This window comes from Ursus americanus, chromosome 17 (assembly GCF_024610735.1).
Source record: "Ursus americanus isolate L20-20 chromosome 17, mUrsAme1.1.p, whole genome shotgun sequence".
Taxonomy (NCBI): Eukaryota; Metazoa; Chordata; class Mammalia; order Carnivora; family Ursidae; genus Ursus; species Ursus americanus.
The window spans coordinates 17,455,588-17,482,298 of record NC_142143.1 but is presented as its reverse complement, the minus strand read 5'-3'; the positions used below and the strand labels follow the sequence as shown (position 1 = coordinate 17,482,298).

At 36.0% G+C, this 26,711-nt stretch overlaps 1 protein-coding gene across 3 annotated transcripts in view; it reads left to right on the top strand.

Annotated features, from left to right (window-relative positions):
* HCFC2 (host cell factor C2) overlaps positions 1-18,671 on the top strand; it is a 35,129-nt gene extending 16,458 nt beyond the window's left edge. The window contains exons 8-16 of one of the 3 annotated variants that reach the window (XM_045779537.2): positions 3,882-4,049; positions 4,591-4,643; positions 6,120-6,297; positions 9,580-9,783; positions 10,347-10,420; positions 12,363-12,500; positions 14,218-14,403; positions 14,818-14,856; positions 15,120-18,671. In XM_045779537.2, coding sequence (XP_045635493.1) covers positions 3,882-4,049; positions 4,591-4,643; positions 6,120-6,297; positions 9,580-9,783; positions 10,347-10,420; positions 12,363-12,500; positions 14,218-14,403; positions 14,818-14,856; positions 15,120-15,434 — 1,355 coding nt within the window. In that variant the 3' untranslated portion in view covers positions 15,435-18,671. Of the gene's footprint in view, positions 1-3,881; positions 4,050-4,590; positions 4,644-6,119; positions 6,298-9,579; positions 9,784-10,346; positions 10,421-12,362; positions 12,501-14,217; positions 14,404-14,817; positions 14,857-15,119 lie in introns of those variants that run through there. The other 2 variants (XM_045779538.2, XM_087868793.1) reach the window with 2 other exon arrangements.
* The last annotated feature ends 8,040 nt before the right edge of the window (positions 18,672-26,711 follow it).

Sequence of the window (26,711 nt, the reverse complement as noted above, 5' to 3'; positions counted from 1 at the left end):
GTAGCAAGAGTGAACAGCAAGTATAAGGGCCCTGAGATAGGAATACTTGGCACATTTGGGAACAGATTTGAGCTGAATGGAAGAGGAGAGCGGAGCGTAGGAGTGGAGGTTAGAGAAGTGACAGCAGGACAGATCATAAGGCCTCGCACATCTTGGTAGAGTTTAGGTTGTTTATAAAGTACAAGGGTAGTTTATTAGTTGGGAGGAGAGATGTGTCGTGATCGGATGTACGTTTTGGAATGGGCAGTGCAGTTGTGTGGAAAATAAATTGTAGGTGGGCAAAAGTGCACACAGGAGACCAGTTAAGAGGCTTTCACAGGAGTCAGAGAAGTCTTAGACTACAGTGGTGCCAGTGAAGATGGGGAGAAGTGGATGAATTCTGGATGTTTTGGAGTTCTTGTTGACAGAACTGGTTGATGAATTGGGTGTGGCATGTGGCACAAAGAGAGGAACGGAGGATGAAGTCTTCAGCTTGAATAACTTGATGGTATTTCCATTTACTGGGATGGGGAAGACTGAGGAGAAAACCAGTTTATGGAGAAAATGAAGAGTTTCATTTAGACTATGCTAGGTTTGAATAAGGAGACCAAATACGTAGTTGATGAATAAAGAAATCTGGAGGTCAGTCAAGAAATCAGATCTGGAGATGTAATGTGTGTTCTTACATGAGTAAAGCAGATTATAAAACATACCTATGATTCCACTGTCTTTTAAGTGTATAAAAAGTAAAATCTGGAAGGATACATTGTGTACCAAAGTGTTATCTAAAAGGTGAGAGTGAGGGTGGGGGAATGGGATAGACCGGTGATGGGTAGTAAGGAGGGCACGTATTGCATGGTGCACTGGGTGTTATACACAACTAATGAATCATCGAGCCTTACATCGGAAACCGGGGATGTACTGTATGGTGACTAACATAATATAATAAAAAATCATTTAAAAAAAAAAAAAAAGGTGAGAGTCAACATTTTCTGAAAGGTTTTTCTCTCATCTGTATTTTCTACAGAGGCATGTTTTGCTTTGGTAATATAAAAGCAGTTTAATTTTAAAATTAAGATAATTGAAAAAATAATAAATGGAACAACTAAGGGAGTAAATATTTTCTATGGAAGAAGCACATACTAGCAAGCAGGAAAGAAATATAGAAAATCCAACTTACTGATGCATCTTTGAAATTGGGAGTTATTGCCTGAAGTCCAAGGATAAACTTCAGCCTCTGAGATTGGAAGAAAAATGTGTGTATAAATTTTTCTTGGCAGCGAATGCATCACTTTCAACAGATTGTCTAAGGGATCTGTGACTTTAAAAGGTTAAAAATTACTGACTCTGAGTGGCCAGTTTTTCCATAAACCTTTTCTTTAGACATGAATATCTATCTAAAAATAATTGTGGTCACTATCATAAGGTCAAAATTTAGATTTTGCTTCTCCTCTTGATAAGTTGGCATGAATTTGGGGATTGGGGAAATGAGGGCTCTTCATCTTGCCTTTTTTCACTTTTAGTTAATCTTTGTGAATTTGTTAGTATTTAAAAGAGTGATTAATTCCGTAAAGCTTTGTATGAAAAACAGCAGTCCTTTGCTCCAACCTTCCTCTCATTTTCCTTGCTTCACAAGCATCTGCTTTCAACTCTGTTAAACAGTTCTTTTGGTATTTACTTCCATATTTCCATATAACATGAATATATAGTTACTTTGATGTTTAGGCATAAAATGCTCACTTTCTACTATGGAAATTAAGGATTTATCTCTTCTTCCCATCATTCCTCGCCTCTCTCCTATACGCCTTTCCTACCCTCATTCTCTCAATATGGTTAGACCATAATTTTGTTCGATTTTTATTGTTTACATTATGACCATATAAACACTGTTCACAGGTGAGCCATGTAGAATATTGTGATACTTTTCTCGCACAATTTTTTATTTGCCATGGATTAATAATTGTCACTTTTGTTTGTTTTAGATTTGCATGTATCTACCACTAATTCAATCCATACTCTGTTATTTGTTTAAATCTTCTCTCATTATGGTTAGATGCATCAGATATTCTATCAAATTTCATCGTCTTGAAGAAATTTCTCCTGCTCCAATCTGGGATGGCTGTCCTCCACAAATCGAGTCCAGCTATCATCTTGGAGTCTCCCTTCATCATCTTCCTGGGGATATCTTTTGCCTCTCACCTGTGCCAGATTCCCCGTTTCCTGGATCCCATATTTTTCCCTTTCTTAGTTTCCTTTTTCATTTTTTGTGGAACACATCCCAGGAAAAGGGTGCATAGGTGATAAATTTATTTTGAGATTTCTCATTGTTTGGAGATTTGTTCAGTCTTTCTTCCACTTAATTGGCCATTTGCATGGAAATAGAATTCTACATTGGAAGTCATTACCCTTCAGAATTTTGAAAGCATTGTTATACCGTATTCAAGCTTCTAGTTTTTTTGTTGAGAAACCCAAACCACTTGTGATTTTTGTTCTTTTTAAATGTGACCTTCCCCCTCACCCTTGATAGCTTTCAGATTTTTTTTTTTTTTTTTTTTTTTTTTTTGGTCCCCACTGTCTTAAATTTCATGGTGATGTGCTTGTGCATCTATTTTTAACCCATTGTGTTGAGTACTTAGTGGGCCCTTTCAGTCTGGAATCTCATGTTCTTCAGTTCTGGGAATTGATTTATTTCATTGGTTTATACCCTTCTGTTTTCTCTATTTCCTCTTCATGTAACTTCTATTATGTGGGTGGTGTACCTCTTGGACTTGTCTTCTTATTATTTGCTTGTATGGGTTGTCTTACTTTAAGACATGTAAATAAACTGGATTGTGAATAGGATTATGGAGAAATCTACATGGGGAATAGTTGGAGGTACTAGGTTTACTTATCCTCTAAAACACAGTCTTCAAATTTTTCTGTAAAGGGCTAGATAGTAAATATTTTAGGCTTTGCAGGCTGTATGGTCTCTATTATAACTCTGCAATTCTGCTGCTGTAGAATGAACGCAGTCATAACTAATACATAAACAAATGAGCATAGCTTTGTTTCAATAAAACTTTATTTACAAAAACAGCCCATAAGCCAGCCAGTTTGCTGACCGCTTCTCTAAAAGATACAAAAAGATAGGTATTAGACTTGTTCTATAAAGATTAAATTGTAGCTTATAGATATCAATTCACTAGAAGAATACATTTTCTTATGTAACTGTCTAAAGATGGAATGTACTCCTTCAAGAATTGTGAGTTCCCTGAATTGGTAGGTAAACAAAAAGAGGACAAGGGTATTGTAGAAATAATCTCAGGTTCTTTTTCCGAGTTCTAAAAGTCTACGATTGCTATTTGTTTTGGAAATGTTGGTAGTATTTTATACCAAAGTAATTCCTTGTTTGGGGTAGTACAAGTTTTGATAAGAGGATATTAACTTGAAGAAGTTACATTTTCCCAAAATATCATGTCCAAATCATCTTTGCTAACATTAACAGTATTTCTGACATGTATGCTATTGGCTGAAAATTGCCTCATAAAATTAAAAACTTACAAAGAAGGTAAAATAATGTAGGTATAACTATAAAATACTTGCTTCCCCCCACTCCCTTGCACTTCTATGATTAAACATAGAAATGTTTAATCTGATTCTGATGACAAATAGCTTGGAACTGGATTGTTTTGTGTGTAGAGCTATTTGTATAAAGAATTAAATAAATAAATAGAATCAGAACCCCAAACTGTTTTCATTTGACCTATGATAGCTATGTTTATCTGAGTAAATTTTCTCCTTCTTGGTAAACCGTTGAAATCCTCATTGCTGATGTTTCAGGACCCTAGGCCCACACAAACTATATAGGGAATATTTTTGATACATTTGAAATATCAATGTATAATATCAATGTTGTTCTTTAGAGAAACCACCGGCACCATCACAGGTACAACTAATCAAAGCCACTACCAACTCTTTCCATGTCAAATGGGATGAAGTGCCTACAGTTGAGGGCTATCTTTTGCAGCTGAATACAGACTTGCCGTACCAAGCTGCATCGTCAGAGTCTTCAGCAGCACCAAATATGCAAGGTAACATAATTTTCACCTTAAAACATGCATGCTCATATGCTTTTTTAAAAAGTTACTGCAGGAAAACCAGTAATTATGCCCTAGTTTTAAAAATTTTATGATATGATGTTTCCTGCCGGGTTAATCAAATACATTGCATTTCAACTCTGAAGCTTGGCTGTCTTATCATTATGACGTGGTAGAATGCGTAGACATGTGGGATACAGTGCTTGTTCTGCAGTTCATTCTGATGTACTTTCTTAATTTGACATGCTGCCTGACTTCGGGAGATGGTTTTAATTAGCTTTCATAAATATTTCAGCTTTTTTCAAAAGTATTTCGTACAGTAACAGGCACTTGGAAAGTAAAAACACTTTTAATTTTACATGTTCTTTTAGAAAGGATTTTAGTCAACTATTAAGCAAACTATTAAGAAAATAGATTAACTTTGATAAAGATACTTTTTAACCTTTAATACCTAACTTCTGGAAATACTTGATTGTAATATATTGTATTGAAGCTAATTTAGAGCATGTCAGTCTGAACTTTCTTATTCCTGCAGGAGTCAGAATGGACCCTCACAGACAAGGCAGTAATAGCACCATTCCTAACAGCGTAAGTTAAAAAAAATTTATGGTGACAAATGAATGTTTAAGGTTAGAGTCCCAATTTTTATTCATATTTTTAGCATATTACCCTAGGGCAGAGGTTCTCAACCCTGGCTGCATATTAGAATCACCTCTGAGATTAAAAAACAAACATACACAGAATCCCAGCCTTTCCCGAGATTTAGTGATGCAGAATCTTTAGGATGATGTGCAGGTAACTGTGGTTTTAAAGGGACGCTCCATGGATCACTATGATAGTAGCCAAAATGAAGAACCCCTAAGCGAGAAATTGAAGTCTACCCTCATTACACATAGCATCAGAGGTTAATCCCTTATAATTTATACTGTATCTTGAAATCTGTCTTTTGACATTTTTTAATGTCATACACACTCATTTTAAATTTCAACTAATACTTCGAAAATGGATATGAAATATATTTCTTTACCATGTACTTTGTGGACCAGAGAATATGAGTTGCTAAATTGAGCACTGATGTTTGTGAGGTTCCTTCTTGTTTATGAAGTGCTTCACAATAGGTACTTGTAGAGACTGATGAATAAGCTTACTAGGATTTACACTGGTTTTGTATGGCAAGCCGCTATCTAAATATACGGTAGATTCTTTTCAAGGACAATGATGTGTAGGTATAAGCGCATGTGTTCTGAACATGACTGTGATGGAGAAGTATCTTTAGGGCCATAAGAAGTTATAACTGACTATAGAGTTATATTTAACAATCAAGATGGAGACAGAAAAGTAACAAAAAACAGCTAAGTAAAAAGGGGCAACAATATTGGGGTTTTTGAATGAAGCCAGATCACTTTTGTGGTGCGGTAGACCCATAGGTATTGCTATATAGTAGCTGGTATTCACATTGACGACTTGAATTATCAGAAAGTTCAAATATATTCATTATAGTGTGCATAAGAAGACAAAGAAAAACAGAATTAGAAAGATTCCTATCTAAAATGTTTAATGGTAAAGAATATTGATATGTGTATGTATTAAATCTTGATCTCTCGTTGGAAAACTCATACAGAACAGTTCATTTGCTTGAACTGAGATTTTAGTTTTAGGAGTCATCAGATCTTTAATATCCATATTGACCTTCTTAAGAAAATTTGACAAAAATGTTAAACTCGGTAGCTTTGGTATTGTCTCCTGTGTTACATGCATATTTACTTGAATACTAACTACCACTTATAAAAATATAGCGTTTTTTTTCCCTCAGAATATACCCTCCCGTTCCCCTTCAGAACTGATCTTTTGAGAATGGAGATTAAGTGAAGGAATTGTTTTCTTAAACTATTGTAAAATTTAAAGAATAATCTATACAAATTAAGAATATAATTTAAACTGTTTTATATCTTGGTAAATTTATTTTCGAAACCATTTAAGTTGTAAATTATTATGCTTGTTTTTTACATGTATTTTTATTCAATTGAACATTGCTTGCTACAATAAACTATTTATTTCTTATAGATCAGTGATACAGTGAACAATACAAAAACCGAACATACAGCTATGAAAGGAACTTCTGTGAAAAACAGACCAGATCTCAAAGCATCAACTGATTCTAATGCCACTTTACATTCATCTTTGGCAACTAATGCTTCTAATCATAATAGTTGTGTCGTGGACGTACTAAGGAAAAATGAAGGTATGAGGATGGCATTTTAAATAAAGCTAAAACTTTTTATAATAGTAGGGAATTTTAGTCTTTGGAAAAGTAAATGTTCTATGGTTTTGATCCATTTTCAAAATCATAATTAGCCTGCCATATTGACCCTAGTTTGAGCGATGTCAAGATACCAAGGAAGCACTTACCTGAATAGTAACACTTAGTTACGAGCTATGGAATTCAGATGAGGCAAGCTCTTATATGACATTAGAGGTTGGCCAGTGTTGCAGTGTCCCTCTCCCATTACTGTATTTTCTTAGCACTTAGAACTATCAGAAATTATTTATTTTGGGCAGGGATTTTCTTGTTCATTTCTATTTCCTCAGCACCTGGATCCATGCCTGGTTAATAGTAGTCAGTTAGTAAATACTTGTTTAGCAAGTGACTGGATTATCCTCAGAAAGGTAGTTCATTTATGAGAACTGTTGATTACATTCATGGGACAGCTTGTAATTCAGTGAACCTTATATTTAAAATGAATTCATTTGAATGTTCTCATACCACTTGAGATACATTAAGCATTGTGCCTGATTTCAATATCTAAAATTATTTTATAAATCTCATTCTGATATGTCTGTAACATAGAAACATGTAACTGTATTTTTAATTTGAAAAAATCATGACAGCTGATATAAATCTAAATCCTCTTCAGTGATGCAAGCTTAACAAGTTGAATATTATTTTTATTTCCGTTTTTTCTTTATGAGTTCATGGTAGATAAAAGTATTCAAGGAAAACAATTTCCTGTAATTTTTCCTCATTTCATTACATGTGGAAAAGGAGGACACTTTTGTTTTCTTGATTTTTTAAAAATATTTTATTATGTTATGTTAGTCACCATACAGTACATCATTAATTTTTGATGTAGTGTTCCATGATTCATTGTTTGCATATAACACCCAGTGCTCCATGCAGTATGTGCCCTCTTAATACCCATTAGAATCATTTGGTCAAAATTAGCCTGTTCCTGGGCTGCAGCTTATATTTCTGTCTTTTTTTTTTTCTTTTTTTTTTTTTTTTTTTTTTTGAGATTTTATTTATTTATTTGACAGGGAGAGAGAGCACAGGAGGAGAATGGCAGGTTGGTTGGGGGGGGGGGTGGAGAAACAGGCTTCCCTCTGAGCAGGGAGCCTGATGTGGGGCTCGATCCTATGACCCTGGGATCATGACCTGAGCCTAAGGCAGACACTTAACCAACTGAGCCACCCAGGTGCCCCTATTTTTCTTTCTTATAGTGATTTTCTATGTCTGTCCTATAAAGAAGTTTATATTCTTGAAAACAAATAGGAGCTTTGAGATTTCAGAATCTTAATGCACTCTAAATCCTATGTTGTAAGGCAGTTTGGATAAAATTAGTACTAGGCAATGGGAAAACCAGAGTGGTTGTACAATGACAGTATCTGGTAGATCGTAGACATTCAAATATGTGAATGAATGGCTGCCCAATGTCAGGTTAACAAGAGGAAATTGGACTTTTTCTCTGTAGGTTAGAGTAGCTGGTATGTTTCAAAAGTGGAAGAGTGACATGATTAGTTGTTGTTTGGAAAGAACACTCTGGCCTCACCATCAGAAGAATTATAGTAGGAAATGATTGGGAGACCTGTTAGGGTATTCTTTTAGGACTGCAAGAGACACAGAGACTAAAGCAGTGGGTAGGGTGGAGAGGAGAGACTATGTCATTTTTCACATTTTAGAAGCTAGGATCCATTATTAGCCTTGGAAACTGGTTGGATATGAGAAATAAAAATGAGTTGACCATGACTCCCAGTTTTTTGGGTTGGAAATTCAATGGATGATGATAGTCTTCATCAAGATATGAAATATAGGAGCAAGAACAGACTTGGGTAAAAGGTGAGTTCATCTTTGAACTTAGTGTTTTTGAGGCACTTGAAGAACATATTGGTAAAGATTTCTAATGGGCAGTTGGATACTTAGGTGTAGAGTCTAGGTAGTAGTTTTGGCTGGAAGTAAAATGTAAAAGTTAAGGGTATCTAAAAGATAAGCTCCACAACAGCAGGGACCTTGTCTGACTTGTGAGATTCCTAGCACCTGGCACAACGCCCAGGACATATGGATTTGAGAGATGTATGATTTGTGAAGGGTAGTTAAAGCATAGGAAAATATGTAGATGGAGAAAAGAGAGGACTTGGGAACACCTGCATTTAAAGAGTCATTTGAAAAGAAGAAACCAGCTAAAGAGATTGAAAAGTGGTTCCTAGAAGGTCAAGAAAAGAACCAACGAGATTGGTGTCCTATTTTTTCTGGGCATCACAGTTTGTGACTATATATATTTATTGGGTATGCATGTCTCTCTCTACCACATGATTATAACTTGAGATATTAACCATGCTTGCTTTGCTTCAACACTGTAGAAAGAAGCATAATATCTGGTGAATAGTAAATCTTCAGTATTGTGGAATGAGTAATTATAAGTCATAGAAACGGCTTCAAAAAGGAGTATGCGGTCAGCATTGTTTACGTTGCAGAAAGGTCAAGTAAATGGAATTCGAAAGGCATCCCTTAGAAATCATTGACATTTGCCAGAGCCATTTCATTAGATTAGCAGGCTAGAAACCACGTTTGAGGAGGTCAAGGAAGTAGAGACTGCTCTGAAGGGAATTAGTGAGGGGCAAAGGTAACTGGAGGAGATTTGTGGGGTCAAAGAAGATGCATATTTGTTTACTTGAGAGGCTTGTTAATGTTTGTGGATCAATGGCCAAAAACTAATGAAAAAGAATCTGAAAACCCTGAAGAGAAAGGAATGATTGATGAAAGAAGGTCCCAAAATACGGGGAAGGAATGGGTCCAAGAGCACAGGAGGGTAGATTATCCTTCCTCAGGAGAGAGGTCAGTTCATCCTCTGAAATGGAAGAGAAGACAGAAAGGATGGGCACAATCACAAATACATTTCTAGTTTAGGGCAGGAGAAGGCAGAAAATTGATGGCATTCATGCCTGATTGCTTCTGTATTTTTCCTTAAAATGGGAAGCAGGGCATTTGATCTATGATTTAGGAGAGAACAATGCTTCAGTGTTAGAGTGGAAGAAGCAGCTGAGAAGTTGGACGTCTGCTATATGTGTAGTGCACTTTATTTTTCTAAACATTTTATGCCTGGTGGTTAATTCATATGAATGACATGTACAGTACTCATGTTTATGATTTTAAAATTGAAAATAACAAGAGTTGTATGATGAGAACCTTAAGATGGCACACTTATTGCAGGCATTATGTTAATAATTGATCTTTTCACTTTAATTTTAGGTCCTCATACTTCAGCAAATATAGGTGTTCTAAGTAGTTGCCTGGACTTAAGAACAGTAATCCCTGAACCTTCTGTATCCAGTTCTGTTTCCAGCGCACAAACTATGGTAACCCAGCAGACCATTAAAACTGAATCATCCAGTACAAATGGGGCAGTTGTTAAAGATGAAACTTCACTAACAACATTCAGTACCAAATCTGAAGGTTTGAAATGTGTTTCGCATACTGTATTTTGAACCATTTTTGTATATAAATTCATCAAACTTATTTGTTTAGATGGGAATTGCATTTCATCTTGGATTGAATCATATATAAACAGATAAAACATTTCAATTAAAATTATTATACAATATACTCTGCTGCCTTCCATAAAATATTTAAATCAGCACACACTGAAATACATTCGGAATGTATTTTTCCTTCCGTGAATATATTCAGCAAATTTTTTTCCCATAGAAAAGATTCATTTTTTAAATTATAGAGTAATAATTCCCCCAGCTTGATTTCTGATTTTGTAAGTTCTCATTTCATTCTTTTGCAATAGGACTTGTGTTTCATCTTTGGTAAACATTCTCTGAAGTTCTAGCTAGTCATCAAACCCTCGAGAAATGAACTTTGTGAATTAGTTTGAGTTAGAGGGTCCGTATTTCTAATTATTGTGCTTTTCTCCCTCTGGCTATTTTTTGTATGCTTATAAATTATATTTTGATGTGTCTGTTTGCTAAGTGATTACATAAGTCTTACATGATGAATTGTTTGGTTTTTAGTGGATGAAGCATGTGCACTGCCTGCAACTAAGATCAGCCGTGTAGAAGCACATGCTACAGCGATGCCGTTTTCTGTAAGTACATGACCTAAAGATCACGTGTGTTTACAGGTGGAGTGCTGGGCAGCTCCAGCGTAAACTCATGAAAAGATTCTTAGGTGTCCTCTAGTAATGACTTGCCAAAGATTGAGAAATGAAGGCTTGAATAGAAAAATGTTTACAGTATAATGTTAAGTGAAAAAAGCTGCATAAAAAATAACATATATATATATATATATATATCCCAATTTTATTAAAAGATACACACAATACATACATTCTCACTCGCATGTGAGTCCATGCACATACTCATTACAATGCTAGATGACGTTCTGCAGGCTGTGCGGCCACAGATAATTTTTACTTACCTCTCTGGGCCTTCAGTAGTTCTGTATAGTACTGTACAATATTTTATATAGAAATAGAGTGTATGTGTACATATATATGTATATATGTAAATTACATTAATGGCTTAAAGAATAAAAAGACATATTACAGAATATAAAACTTCAATGGCTCTATTGGTAGCTACTTATTGGGAGAACAGCAGAATATTGCAATATTGGGTTAGACATACCTATAGGGTAGATCAGTAATCTCTGACATTGAGTTGTTTTATGAAAGGCCAGAATTGGTGCATGGCACCAAACTTAAAATGCTAGGTTTGTGCCTCACAAATATACCACGATTGTCTTAATGAGGTAGATATAAGGATAATACGTATGTGTGTGTGCATGTGTGTGTATATACTTTTTAATTTATTTTAAAATTATCAGCCATTTCAACTTTATTGCTATGAGCGAGAGTTTTTATCTGACCTAATATTTACCTCTTAGAATCTTCAGGAATTGTCGGTAGTTTTAGTCTTCTCTCAATTTTATGAATTTTGATCATATATTTACCTTCATCAGCTTTCACCTTTCCAGATTGTTAAGTCCTGGAGTTCTTAGACTCTTCTCAGGGAAGACTTATTAAAGGGAACTTTTTTCTCCTAAATGTATTTTGCAACACATCAGCCAGAATGGTATTTGTTATTTCAGTTGGAGCCAGTTGTTTTATAAAAGTTGTTGAAGAGAGTTTTTACAACTTTAAAAATGAAAACAAGTTTAAAGATATTCCTTTAAAAAAAAAAAAAACCTTAAAGACTTTCCTAGTTAGCTCACTTTGTCATGTGTGATGGCCTAAATAACCAATAATGTGAATTATAAGCATGTACCTCTGCTGTTATATATTTAAGACAGAAATAAATAACTGAAGTGCACATTTGTTTTGAGCTTCTGGAAACAGTGTCTCATTTATAAAGAAGATGGCTTAAAAAGGTTAGTTCCAGGGATAAGTATAATTCACTTATCACTAAAAGTAGCTTAAGGTAGAGGGAGTTTATTTGTTTTAAAGCAAGGTAAAAAATGTGAAACTGTTTAATCTGCTCCTCTTAAGTATATACTTCACTAAAGTATATTCAAATTGCATTTTAGTTTTGAACATTTTTTCTCCTTTTAGGTTTGGAGAATCACAGGTATTTCAAGTACAAAGATCACTGAATTTCTGCTAGTTGTTTTTGAATCTAGAAATAAGCCAGCTTGGAATGAATTTTTTTCTTATTTGCTCCTTTTGGAGCAAGGTATAATGTCACACTAAAGGGATTACATTTTCTGAGAGGGTCTCTGAAATGACAGTGTTCTATAAAACAGCTGGCATTTTAACATACCACTGATTGGAAAGCATGCTAACTCCAGCTAGGTGGGTAGTGCAGAGCTACTGACCTGGAGAATGCCCGTCACTCCCTGTGTTTGAGTTGGCGTCCCTGTTTCACTGTCAGTTGACCTAATCTGTTAAGAGTTTATTTACTTACGAGCTTTTAATGTTGTGGTGTTTACCCATATACCTACTTGTAGATCACTGCATGGATTTATTAAATCTTGAGGTTTCTTATATGCCCAGTAAGAATCCTGATAAATTTTTCTTTCTCTGAAATTAGAAAGAGACTCCTTCAAATCCAGCGGCCACAATGAAAGCAGGAGAACGACAGTGGTGTGATGTAGGAATTTTTAAAAATAATACAGCTTTGGTGAGCCAGTTTTATTTGCTGCCAAAAGGAAAGCAGAGCATCTCAAAGGTAGCTATTGATACATTTCCTACACTGTGAGTTGTAAGTTTCATGAATGAGATCTTTTTTTATAATCCTGATTCAAGTCACTTGAATGCAAGAAATTGAGATCTGCTCATAATCTATAACTGAGAATTCTATCTATATGCCTAATTATCTTGTATTCTCTTGTAAGGCACTTTTTATGGAATATATCACAAGCAGGTCACTTAAAAAACCTTATACAATCACTGGGCTGGATTTTAAGTCATAAATAATATGGTCTGGCTAGTACAGATAAGGATTTTTTGAAATATCTCTAATTTTGTTACCTGGTGTGTTTAGAGAATGGAACATTTTTTCTTACTGAGAACTTTTTTTTTTTTTTAAGATTTATCTGTTTATTTTAGAGTGCACATGTGTGAGTGTGCAAGTCAGGGGAGGGGCAGAGAGAGAGAGGCAGACTCCCCACTGAGCGAGGAGCCTCTACTCTATCTCAAGACCTTGAGATCGTGACCTAAGCTGAAATCAAGAGTCTGATGCTTAACCAACTGAGCCACCTAGGCGCCCCTTTACTGAGAACTTTTTAAATTCCTGATTTCACTGCTTAAAAAATTTAAAAGCGCCTGTAGGTTATTGAATACAATCTAATTTGCTCTTGATTCTGAAAACCCTTAAGGAAGAACTCATATATATAAATGAGACATTAGCCCTAAGAATTATGAAGTAGATAACAGCTCCAAAGCACACTGAACTGATTTTTTTCTGGAATGGGGAATTTCAGAGAGTGAATTGCCTAGAACTACACGAATGGAGAATTTATCATTTATCGTTACATTTTAGTTTCTCTAATATTACTTACGATATTTTTCATATAGAATTCTTCCAATTCTTGACAAAAATAGAAATCCTGGTTAATAATTTGTTAGTATTATACCTAATGAAATTTCTGGCTGTAGTTTAATTTCATATATAAGGAAATAACAATATCTAAGGGCCTAGTAACGTTACCTTTTTTCCCCAAAAGAAAAACAGAGCATAAGCATTTAGAACCAGTAAATTTGGGTTTGAATCATTAGTTCTAGTACGCAACAGTGTGACCTCGGACAAGTCACCTGTTTAACCTCTCTGAGACTCAGTTTCCTCATCTAGAAAATAAAAATGACATCGCTCCTTTATAAATGGTGGTGCAGGAGAGTTAGGGAGAACGTGCAAAAACTGTTTGAAAGTTGTGAATGGAATGAACTTCCTACCCAGAATATGCAATCCAATTATTTAACGTGTATTCAGCATCTGCTGAATATTAATTCTTAAAATGCTCTATACTACGTGCTGGTTACTTCTGTCAAGCTTGCTTGCCTGTATCCAAAGGGTGTTGTTCTGGTTAGACTACTTGAAAGTAATTCTTCTGAGATTTCTACTCGAATTAAGTTTACAGGGATAGTTGTTACTTTGTTTATAGTGGCCGTCCAATTGTTTCTACCTTCATATTCTTCATGTGCAGAACACACTTCAGTTTGTTTTTATAATCAGTGGTTTTTAACTGGAAAGGGCACTTTTCCTCTGGTTAAGAGTCACCAATTTATGGGCTTAGTTGCTTTTGTATTCGAAGGTTTATTCCATGTGTTAAAAAGGGAAATAAATGTGAACTAGAACCTTAAAACATAATTCATTCTTTAAAAGTTTTCTTGTTGAATGAAAAAGTGATTAATTGCACCTTTTGACTTTTGCATGTATTACATTTTAGATAGGAAGTGCAGACGCACCTGACTACAGTTTACTTAAGAAACAAGATCTTGTTCCAGGCACAGGATACAGATTCAGGGTTGCTGCCATCAATGGTTGTGGAATAGGCCCTTTCAGCAAAATCAGTGAATTTAAAACTTGTATTCCCGGTTTTCCTGGAGCTCCTTCTGCAGTCAGAATTTCAAAGGTGAGATGTCAGGTCAAGGGGTGCTGATTTAATTATTGAACTTTTGTACGTGAAGTGAAACGGTCAGTTTAGAGATTCTCATTAGTATCTGATGGAATGAGAGGTATCTAAAAGGGGTGGATTAATGTACACCTGAAACTGATGTAACGTGTGCGTCAACAGGACTTCAATTTAAAAAAAATTAGGTCTTAATAAATAAAAGGGGTGGATTATGGATTATAAGTTTAAAAAATGTTTGCTAATCACTCATAATTTTAAGGACCAAATTTCAAGCAGAATTACAGCATCCGAATTATAGAAATTCAGGGAAATCTGGTGTTCTTTATTAACTTTGTTCTTGTTATATGGAACCAAAAAGTTTGTGCTGGAGAATTTTAATAGAACACATGAAATTGAATTATATTTTATCCTAAGGTCCTGCCCCTCTTTAGAGAAGAAAAGATCTGCTTTCAGGTAAGAAAAATCCCTTTCTTAGGATGGCACAGGCAGACATTTAAGCCTAGTTATGATACTGAAAAGTGGGCACGATTTAAACATTGTAGATCCAGTTAAGGTAGGTTTTAAAAAATCAATGAAGTTCTAGTATCTAATGCAATTACTTTAGCGGAAAGCAATATTTTGTGTTCTAAAGATAGACTCAGCATTATAAGTGATATTAGAGAAAACTTCAGAACCTTTACCTGGTTTTGTCTTCTTTTTTCTCTCCTCTCTTCAAGAATGTTGAGGGTATCCATCTCTCCTGGGAACCTCCAACCTCCCCTTCTGGAAATATTTTGGAATATTCAGCCTACTTGGCTATCCGCACAGCACAAATACAAGATAATCCAAGTCAACTTGTGTTTATGAGGATTTATTGTGGTCTTAAGACATCATGTATAGTAACTGCCGGGCAACTTGCAAATGCACATATTGATTATACATCCAGGCCTGCCATTGTGTTCAGGATATCAGCAAAGAATGAAAAGGGATATGGACCAGCTACACAAGTTCGATGGCTTCAAGGTAACAATAAAAAAGCACCTTTAAATTGAATTTTTTTTAACTGAAGCTATTGTGATGATTATTTATTAGTAACTGGTTTTGAATATTTGTCATTTAAAAGAGTATTCTGACTGTATTTCTAGCACTTATGAGTTTGAGTTTGTAAGTTGTTCTTAAAATGTATTTGCTCAATTTTAGATCCAAATAAAAATAGAAAAGAAGCAAAGACTCTCTGAAAATTAGTATATGGATTCGTCCTTACAGTTATATAACTGCTTTTTTATAAAGGAAAATAGTAAAATTAAGATAAAAGCTAGAAGGCTTTATTACCCCAATATCTTTTCTAAAGGCCATGTAACTCAGTCATCCTAGAGTTATTGAGATGATTCTAGTAACTGGCTGTGTACACTGTGCTGTCTCACGTAGTAGATGTTCTCTCCACTGTCAAGGCCCCATCTTTGAGTACTCCCTCTAACTTTATTATTCTAGACAAGCAGTGGTCCTTTTAACAGCTATCTTCTACTGCATAATATTTGTGATACTAATTTTAGTAGCCGCTATTTGATTCATTTCTTTGTCTACAGTTAGCACAGAGCTTAAGAAATTACAACAGAAAGAAAGAAAGAGGCGAGTTTAGAAACTCTGACTTTGAATTTTTATTATTTTCCAAGAATCATGGCAAAATACAAAAAGAATAATGGATTTTCTTGATTCATACCTGATATATTGGAATACGTTTTTGGCCAAAGCACTTAACTTACCTGGTCCTTGGTTTCCTCATTAATAGAAGAGAGAGTTAAAAGAATTTACATTTAAGGTTTCTTTCAGCACTAAAATTCTGTATTTTCATCAGAAGCAAAGTATATCTGTGAACATTTTAACATCTGTCTTAGTGGCTCTAACTTTGCTTTTGCTGAAATTAATAAAACATTCATAATTTAAAATTCAAAATTGAAGTATATATGTCCTCCTTATTGCAGAAAGAAAGAAGCACCTTAACAGAAGTTTTGAAATAGTGTTTTAAACATTTGTAAGATTTTTGTAAATGCTCTAAATGTTTTATTTTTGCATTGTTTTTACCTCAAAATTGTATAAACTTTTTTACAACTGAAATATAAGCATTAGACAGCTCACTCAGGTCCCATTGCAACCTTCAAGATGCAGATAGGCGTGACGGGTCCCTTGCCACAGGCAGCTTGTTTTGAACCTCTTCGGAACGTCACAGTTCCACTGCCTGTTCAGATCTGGACTGGAAATACAGAGCAATAAGTGCAGGGAAGGTAGTTCACGCTACGAGCGGCAGGAACCGCACGGGCCCGGGCCTGTCTTTTTTATACCATGGAACCTTATGCCAGTTTAGGTTGACTGAGTAGCTGTGTTCTCGAGCTTCACATAGAATACTCCCAGCCAAGATGGATTTAATTGTGCAGAATTGATATATATGTATGTTCCAGTTACTAATTTAAAGTGTATAGAATATTTTAATATATAATTTTTGTAAAGAACTGGGATTTTTATACTACAGTATTTGTAATTAATGTGTCTCACTAATTAAGTTTCTCTCAAAGAAAATATGCAAACTGTTAGACACGTAATGAGTGATTTCCAAACTCTAAAGGTAAAATAAATGCACTACTCTGGTGTTGTCAGAATACCTTTTCTGTGGCTGTATGAATCCTTAATCTTTAAATGTGCGTTTTACAAACAATGTTTACAAGGAGCTTCTCTGGTTTGTTATGTCAGCATCTCCCTTGGTGAGAGCTTCATTCTGCATTTGTTAAATTCATATGCTTTGCTTTTAGCATATGCTTGCTTTTTGCACTAGTAGAATTTTAACTTACCTCATTATTATGTTTGTAATCATTTGTATAGCTTCCATAATATGTCTGATATAGGCTAAACAAATACTTAACCAAAGTTAAAATAAATGGTAAGCAATTTTGCACATATTAAATGCTAGGGTTTGTTGTGTATATGTGTGTGTTTAGTTATAAAAAGAGTAAGAATGGAAAGTTATAGTATATGTTTCAAGTCTGATTATTTTAATTATCTGTTTGCTTTAGTAGAAAAAGGTCTCGCTTTTAACTCCTTATTCTCTATATTAATTAACATTTTGCATCTCGAAGTCCTTCTCTTTAATGACAAGGACTAAGTCGACTTTAAGCAAAGAACAGAGTATTTGTTTGAGTGTGCACATTTATACCTATTTAGTATTCGGTTTAGTTTACTTTGCTTACATGCCTCAACTGTGCTGTAAACCTGTGGTTCTAACATACATCTTATTTTCTAGAGAGAAAGGCAGTCTTTCTATATACCAAGGGATTTGTGAAAATAACAAATGTTTTTACTTGGAGAATTAGCCCAGATTCTGTTATCATTTTTTGGCATTTGTACATTAAGCAGTGGCCCCATTTATGGGTGACTGAAAAATGCCATTGAGAAATCTCTGTGGCTTGACATTAGTAGTTAATAACAGATCTTGAGCTGCGTGTTCATGAATAGAATGGACTAGGGTAAATAACAAGAGAAGTGCATTTAGCTTCCTATGATTTGCACATTTTCTGAGTGAAGATCCCTGAGTAGCAATGGGCTAGATCATGCAGATGTCTTTCATAAGAGGATTTATGCTGAGTTAAATGACTTTCTTTACTCCTCCTTGCTGGATAGGCAATTCAGATGTACAAGGCTTTGTGCCACAGTCCTCTTCCTGGGCTCTAAAACTTTGGTTCACATATGTAGTAAAAAGATTGTGATGTTGCATGCTCTTAGAATTATGTTTTCTAAAATATTGCATTGGCTTCATTTTAGTTTAGTAAACTGTTTTGGCAGTTTAACTAGAAATAGGGTATTATAAACTCACTTTTATCCACATTAAAAAAAAACAGAAATAATTTGATTGCATGTATGAGGCCCCTTTGCCCTATAACCCAATTACATAAATACAATCATCTATAAGAAGGTTAAACTGTCGATCCGTTATTTCAAAGACTTGTAGCCTAGCAAAGATTTGTTGCGGTTAGAGATGTGGTCTACTATAACTGAAGATATTTTTATTTTTACAAAATTGCAGCACTTGTAGCATAAAAATCGTTTGTAACATTGGCTTTGAAGAGAGAATTAGTATTTAAAGTTATTGTAGCAATCTGACCATGAATGAAATAGGTTGCAGAATAGTCTTGGTCTTTGACTGCTTAAGACAGTTAAGTTTTCCAAGGCTGGTTTTAGGCAGTTTTATGTATTATGTACCAATGATATATAAAATAAAGCACCTTTTCTATGATAACCAATTACAGGTGTTATTTATTTTGAACTATGAGAGAAAAATTAGTGATGGCGGAGGAAATCTGTAGAAATGTTGACTTTATATCATTCACTTAAAATAATCTAGGCCGTCTCCTAAAGAATAGATTGTGTCCCAAAACTTGTTTATAAGTTAGTGGATTGTGTTCGGCAGTCATGTTCTCATAGAAAGGTAACACCTGTTTCTCTCTAATCCTTCTTGTGGCTGTGCTTGTAAGTGAAAAGGCACATGGCTCCAGGAAACAGATCTAAACTGTTGCCATCTCTTTTTTTGTCCTCTGTTCACTCTTAATCTTTTGTCTTTATGCTTTGCACCCACTTTAATTCACAGCAGCCAGACTTCTGTCCTGCTATTCCATCAAAATGGCTCTAGCAAAGCTCAGGGATAACTTCTCGTTTCCCAAATCTGGTGATTACTCTTGTCCTTCGTAACTCAACCACTCCCTGGACACTTGGACATTTTCTTGGTTTCTGTGATACTCGCTCTCTCTTTCCATACCTCCTCCTGTCTGTAGTCCCCTTTTCCACTTGCACCTGCCTCTATTCATTTTTTCAAGACTCGGGTCATTTTTCAAGATTTCAATATGGAGCCTTTCTTGACATGCTCCATATCCAGGTAGATTTGCCCCCTTCGTCTTGTGCCCCCACTATCCTTTGTCAAATCTTCTGTCATAGCAGACCTAAAAAATGTTGTATCCTTACCTGTTAGCATTGTTTTCTCCCTCTGCTAGAATGGTGGTAGGTCTTTGAGGCAGAGCCTGGGTCTTTATATTTTTTAGATATTGGCCATTTAGCTGGTGCTTAAATATGTTAACACATGGTTAAAGAAAATTGTCACCTTTACCTCTCTCCACAATCTCACCTCCCTCTCTCAAACTGGGGTGAAAATGGGAGGGAGGCTTTAATAGGGAAAGAGAAATTAGCAGATTTAGTAAACCTCTAGAGAAAATGCTAAAGACAAAACTCCAGTTTTGTCTTATCCTGCTCTGCTCTTACTTAGGTTCCTAAGAGAAGTTCTAGGATAAATAAACGGTGTGTCACATATGTACTTGGTTAAAAGGGATTTAATCTAGGTATGTAGAGATCTCGAGCAGAAGTCTTTCATCTAAAAAGATCTTAGTGAGATTGGTGGGTATTGCTGGATTATGATTTTTAACATCGGATGATCCAGAAAATGAGTTAAAAATATTTTCAGGGGCGCCTGGGTGGCACAGCGGTTAAGCATCTGCCTTCGGCTCAGGGCGTGATCCCGGCGTTCTGGGATCAAGCCCCACATCAGGCTCTTCCGCTATGAGCCTCCTTCTTCCTCTCCCACTCCCCCTGCTTGTGTTCCTTCTCTCGCTGGCTGTCTCTATCTCTGTCGAATAAATAAATAAAATCTTAAAAAAAAAGAAAAAGAAAAATTTCCAAACTATTTCCTTGTAGGAAAGCCATGGGCAGTTGTCTAGCATTAGAAAAAACCACCTGTTTAACACCTAAGCACAGGGACTGCTGGAAGACATGGAACAGCAGCATTAATACATATCAAGTCAGGCCACTGTTGTTACCTCTGAGCTTATAGGACAAAGGATTCTTACCCTACTAGAAAACAACATGACATTGGCACAACTTCCTTCCACATTTCCCAGTTATAGTTGGGAGTCCCTGTACTATTTCTGTAACTCAGGAAGACTTTTTTTTTTTTTTTTTTAATCATGCCTGGAAAAACATGAACTACCACATTCTGGGGAGAAAAAAATTCTATGAGCTGAGTGAAGAAAGAAAAGGCTATAAAATCCAAGGATACCAGCCTCCTTGTTCAGAATAGATTTCTGTATCTTACTAGTATCTCTTTGCTTCTTTCCTGTTCTCTAAGGAACTAAAATTTAAAAAAAAAAAAAGTCCATTCGTGAGATTGTTTATTTCAGTAAGGTCATCTGAAACTGAACGTGAGATTCTTTTGTGTATGTAGTATCTTGGATAAATTGAATTGAGCAAGTGCCTGGTACTTAAAGGTCATCATATTCGCAATCTGACTATCACTCCTGCCAGAGCCTCACATTCAAGTCTTGAGAATACAGGGTTACAAACCCTTTGGCCTTAGACATAGAGAAGCCTAGGAGATCACAGATATGAGAGTATGGAAGCAACAGAAGGATTCACTGTTTCCTGATTTGATTTTGCTGGTTCAACAAAAAGTCTTTGCAGAGTATTTAGGGATGTTAGGGTGTTTACTCCTGAAGATTAAAGTGTAAAAAGTATGTGTTGGTGGCATATCAGATATGAAAGCTGTTGCAGAGAAGGAAATGGCCCCCTTGCTACCCACTCCCCCTTCCTGGTATCCTTCCCACCCAGGGACGAGAAGCTAGAGGACCCATCATTCCTCAGCATGCAACTGAGGAAAGCACCTGAGAATCCGTTGTGTCTGAGCATATACAGGTTAAAAATAAAAGGTAGGAGCTGGTATTTGTTTTCGAACATGGGATAACTCTGTCCACTGATAAATCATGGTCCAGTAAATATCCAGCTCTGACCAAGAGGATTATTCATTCCTTGAATCTGGGACGATAGAGTGGAAGTTCCTTAAGAACTTGAGAAAGGTTCCCTCCTAATTTCTGTTTCTTATTGGAGAGGGAGGAAAAAGCTGCAGGTATAATACTGACCATCCAAAATAACAAAGGTGTAGGTATGCCACTTAGAGCCTCATAGCGTATGAGAGAGTGGGCAGTGTTCTGAAGGTCTGACTTTTCCATCCAGAGCCCCCCGCCCCCACTGCCGCCGCTGGGGTGGGAGTGAGGGGTGCAACTTGGTGGAGTAGCAGGACCCTAAGCTCAGCCAGACCCACGTTTACAAAGTCCTCCTGCCACCAGTTGCAGTGTAGCACCCCCTGGTGTCATGTCCCTTCCAGGTTAAATATGGGTGAGATTTTAGGTCTTGTAGCTAGCTGCCTGGGACTTTTACAATAATAGCTATAGCAATGTCTGGAACTTTCTGGTGAGTTGGCACCCCTGTGTTAGACCCAGTTGGGGAGTCTGGACGTGGAGAATACACCTTCAACTTCCCCATTTCCTGGGAATGGGGTGTGGGGCTTTTACTGCCAGGCCTACTCTACCTCTTGCAACAACTCCCTCACCCAAGATAATAACTTTAGCTTGCTCTGTTTGGGTAAAGGGGCTGGATCAAATGTTTCAAGATCTTTTTCTTTTCTTCTTTTCAAATTTTGAAATTGTATGTCAAATTAATAGCTATTTTCCTGAATCAGGAAAAATTGCACCTTAACTGTGTCTTATTTAATCTGCACAGTGGGACTGGCAGCAATGACCTTGGTGGCAAAGACAGGATTGCAAATTGTTAGGACATTTGTGTGACCAGCCTGACATCTGTTACTGATCAGTGTAGAGAAACAGTAACGACCATGCACTTTCTGTTTTTTTGGATTACTTAGTACATAAATACATTATTAGGAGAATGTGCCAAAGGGAATCTGTACTTTTGAAAGTCAACAGAATTCAGTAAAGAGGCAGGGTCTTCGTCCATTTATTTTGGGATTTGCATCACCTATCTTTGTTCTCTGCTTTAAATGGTTATACCCAGTGAACAAAGTAACCAGTTAACCAGAATCAGGCCGGTGACTCTGATTCAACTGGGCAGAGCAGTCCTGTAATAGTGCCGTCTTGTTGGATTCTGACCTTTGGGAACCTAGTTAACTTCTGTGAGGAATGGCCCATACTCATTTCTCTTTTCCTGTTATCAGATACTTCTTCCCCACCAGTTAAAATAATAAGCTGATTTGCAGTGCACAGCAGTGGCTGAAATATGGGGAGATGTTCCCTCTCTTGGTTGATGAAATTATGTAGTAAATAATCTTATATCTTTTTCTTTTAAAATATTTCTTGCAAAACAAATGAAATGATCAAACATGGATTCAACCTTCAGCTTAAGAACTAGAACATTCTCAGATACCCAGAATCCCCCATTTGTCCTCAACCCACATACCACACAAGGCGAACATTCTGGATTTTTTGTTAATAATTCCCTTGTGTTTATTTATGGTTCTACCATCTATGTATGTATCCCTAATAGTATGTTGTTTAGACTTAACCTGTTTTTGAACTTTCATGTAAATGATTTCATGCTGTGTTACATCCTTCCGTGACTTTTTTCTGACCATTGTTTTTGAGATTCCCATCTTTGTTTATGCATGTAACTTATTTCATTTGTTTTCACTGCTGTACGGTATTCCATTGTATGCTAAACCACAGTTTGTTTATATCTGTTCTTCTGTTCATGGAGATTTGGGTTGTTTTCCATTTGGGGCTGTCAAACAATGCTGCTCTGAACATTCTGCCAGTTACAATGTAAGCTCCGTGCGGGCAGGGATTTCCCTGTTTTGTCTGATCTTGTCTGTTTAGACATTCACAATGTCTAGAACAATGCAGGGCACATGGTAGATGCTCAGTAAATATTTGAAGATGAATGAGTTCTTGTACGTGTCTCCTGGTGCACGTGTACAAGATTCGCTCCAGGGAAGTTGTTTTCAAAGTGTGGTCCAGGGACCCTTAGGGTCCCTGAGACCCTTCCAGGGGGTCTGTGAGGACAAAATTATTTTCATAAAAATACTAAAACATGATTTGTCCTTTTCACTCTCATTTTTCATGAGTTTAAATATTTTTCAGCTATGATGACGTCTTCACTCTGACTAATCAAGTGTGTACTTGTGTATTACTGTGTTTTGAAAATGTCTGTTTTAATTTCTAATATGGTAAAAATTGATAAATATAATAACCCACATGAACAACGGCTCTTTGAGGTCCTCAGTATTTTTTAAGGATGTAAGGAGGTTCTGAGACCAAAAATTTGAGAACCACTGCCCTAAGAAGCAGGTTTTACTTGGTCCTGCTGGACTGTTTCTCAAAGCATTTGTACCAGTTTATGTTCTCACTGGCAATCGTCGAGGGCCATTGTTCCACATCTTAGCAAACACATGGTCTTCACTCTCTTTTATATTTGTCAGTTGGGTGGTGATTATATGGTGTCGTACTGTGGGTTTAATTTGCATTTCCCTGATTACTAATGAAATTTTTTTTCATATATGAATGTGTTTTCTCTTACGTGAAATACTTATTCATGTCTTTTCCCCATTTTTCTATTAGGTGTGTGTCTTTTTTCCATTGATTCGTATGATTTCTTTATACACTCTGGATACCAATCCTTTGTCAGTTAAACATGTTGTATATATCTTCTCCCAGTTTGTGAATTATCTTTTGTAATTATACTGAATCTGTTGATCAGCCTGGAGAATATTGATATCTTTTCAGCAATAAGTCTTCCTAGCCAAAAACACTGTGTTTCCATTTATTTGGTCTTCTTTTAATATCTCTCAATAAACTTTAATGATTTTTCTCCAGAAAGGCCTTCATGTATTATATTAAATTTCTTCCTAGAAATTTTATGTATTTTTAATGCTGTGGTAAATTTTTTAAAATTACAATTTCTACTTTAACTGGTTGTTATTAATACAGATGATGTTGCTATGTGTTGGTTTTAGATCCAGCAACCATGCTAAATTTTTATTCGTTCTAATAATGTATCTAGATGTTCTTTTGAGTTTTTTATATAACCATTATCAGAAAATAGTGGCAGTTTTCTTGCTTTCTGATCCTTCTACCTTTTAAAAAAATTCCTTCCTTCATTTCTGCACTGGCTACGACCTGTAGTACAAAATTGAAAAGAACTGATAGTGACATCCTTGTTTTAGCCCCAGTTTTAAGGGAATACTTTCAACATGTCAGCTCAGTATTTTTGTCATAAATGACCTTTATTAATTAAGAAGATTCTCTTCTATTTCTAGTTTGCTAATAGTTTTATTTTGAATGGATTTTGCACTTTATTGAATGCTTTTTAATGTTATGGTATTAAATTATGGTGGTTGACTTTTTAATATTGAACCGACCTTTGATTCTAGGATAAGCCCAACTTGATCATGATGTGTATTTTATAATACATTGCTGGACTCAGTTTGCCAATATTTTGTTTAGGATTTTTGCTTCTATGTTCATCAGTAAAACTAGCTTTAGAGTACTCTACTTCTATGTCCTGTCATTGTCTAGTTTCGGTATACTAGCCTCATGATACGAGTTTTTCGATTGTCTGCAAGAGTCGAAGATTGAAACTAGTCTTTAAAACCATTTGGTCGGACACCTCAGTGGCTCAGTCGGTTAAGCACCTGCCTTCGGCCCAGGTCATGATCCCAGGGGCCTGGGATCGAGTCCCACATCTGGCTTCTTGCTCAGCGGGGAGCCTGCTTTTTCCCTCTGCCTGCCGCTCCCCCTGCTTGTGCTCTCTTTCTCTTTCTCTGAAAAAATAAATAAATAAACTATTTGGTCATTAAGAGATTTTTAACTATTGATTCCATTTCTTTATAGATCACAGGAACATGAAGATTTTATATTATTCTTGGTCAATTTTGTTAAATCTAATAAATTTTTCTAAAGATTTCTCCACTTCATTAAAAATTTTTTGATATGAAGTTATCTATATTATCTTTATGTTTTTAGTTTCCACGGCATCTGTAGTTATGGCCCATTTCATCCCTATTAGTTTATTTTGTGCCTTCTCATTTGATTAATCCTTCCAGAGGGTTGACTATTTAACCCAGTTATTTTTAAAGTAGATTTCTAAATGCTAAGGGTAGGTTATGGTTGTCTTAATCTTTACTTCTAATATTTTGCCAGAGAATATGAGCTACAATATTTTAATTTCCCGAAATTTGAGATTAGCTTTCTGATTTATGTGATCAGTTTTCATGTATGTTCCATGTGTACTTGAAGAGTCTGTATGTATTCCCCAGTTGTTGAGAACTTTATACCTGATTTATTTACAGAAGTCTCAAGATCTCATCATGATAACTACATTTCTCAATTTCTAAGTTGTATTTGCTTTTTCTGTTGGCTTTATTAGATGCATACTAATTAAGAAATTTTGGCTCTTCCTTGGTGAATTAAACCTTTTAGAATTATGTAGTGACTCTTATCTGTATGAATGCTCATTGCCCTCATCTTCGTTGTTATTGTTACTTACTGTAGCAATCTTTTGGTTAGTCTTAATCTGAATGTCTTTGATCTTTCTTTGGCCTTGTATTTTGAGTTTGCGGGAGACTCATGGAAGGATAAGGCCAAAGAAAATACGCCTTTTTAACTAGATAGTTAAGTACATTTATATCTGTAGTGATTACAAATATAAGTTGGATTTATTTCTAGGTCCTCATCGTGTCTTTTTTTGTCCACTCCCCACTTCTTGCCTTGTCTTTTTTCATTTTCTTATTCTTTTCTCCCCTCCTCCATTTGTTGGTTTCTTATTTTCAATTATTTTTTTCTTATATGAGTTCTGTTTAGCTTGCAAATCTTGTTCTCTGTGTATTCTTTTGCTCCTTATTCATATTTTCTGTGCTTCTTTCTATTCCTTTACATACCATTAATTTTCCTGTGTTGATACCAGTATTGCGTCTTTCTGGGGGCTTCTACTGTCTGTTGTATAAGCTATGTTTTTGGTTTTTTTTTCCGCTCATGGTGCCATTTTCCTTTAACTTACTTTTGTTGGAAAATAGGTATTATTTGAAGTATGGGCTAAAATTGAGACCCTTCAGAGACTATGTTTGCTCTGCCAGATACCCAGTAACTGCCAACCCGAGAGCACTTTATCAGCTTGAAGGTTCTGTGATTTCAGATCGTAAACCTTGAGGGCTGGCCTGTGATTATGAATTTGCGGGTGGTGGTGATTTATCCTCCTCCACCCAGCACCAAAATTGAGATAGGCAAAGTTCCTTGCTGCCCATTTCTCTGTGGTGGTCCTACCAGACTCCAGCCTAGGTGAGCCTTGGGCTCTGTGTCCCGTCCTCCCTGGGACGCGTGGGTGGCTCAGTTGGTGAAGTGTCTGCCTTTGGCTCACGTCATGATCCCATTGGCCTGGGATCAAGTCCCATATCAGGTTCTTTGCTCAATGGGGGGCCTGCTTCTCCCTCTGCCTGTGGCTCCCCCTGCTTGTGCCCT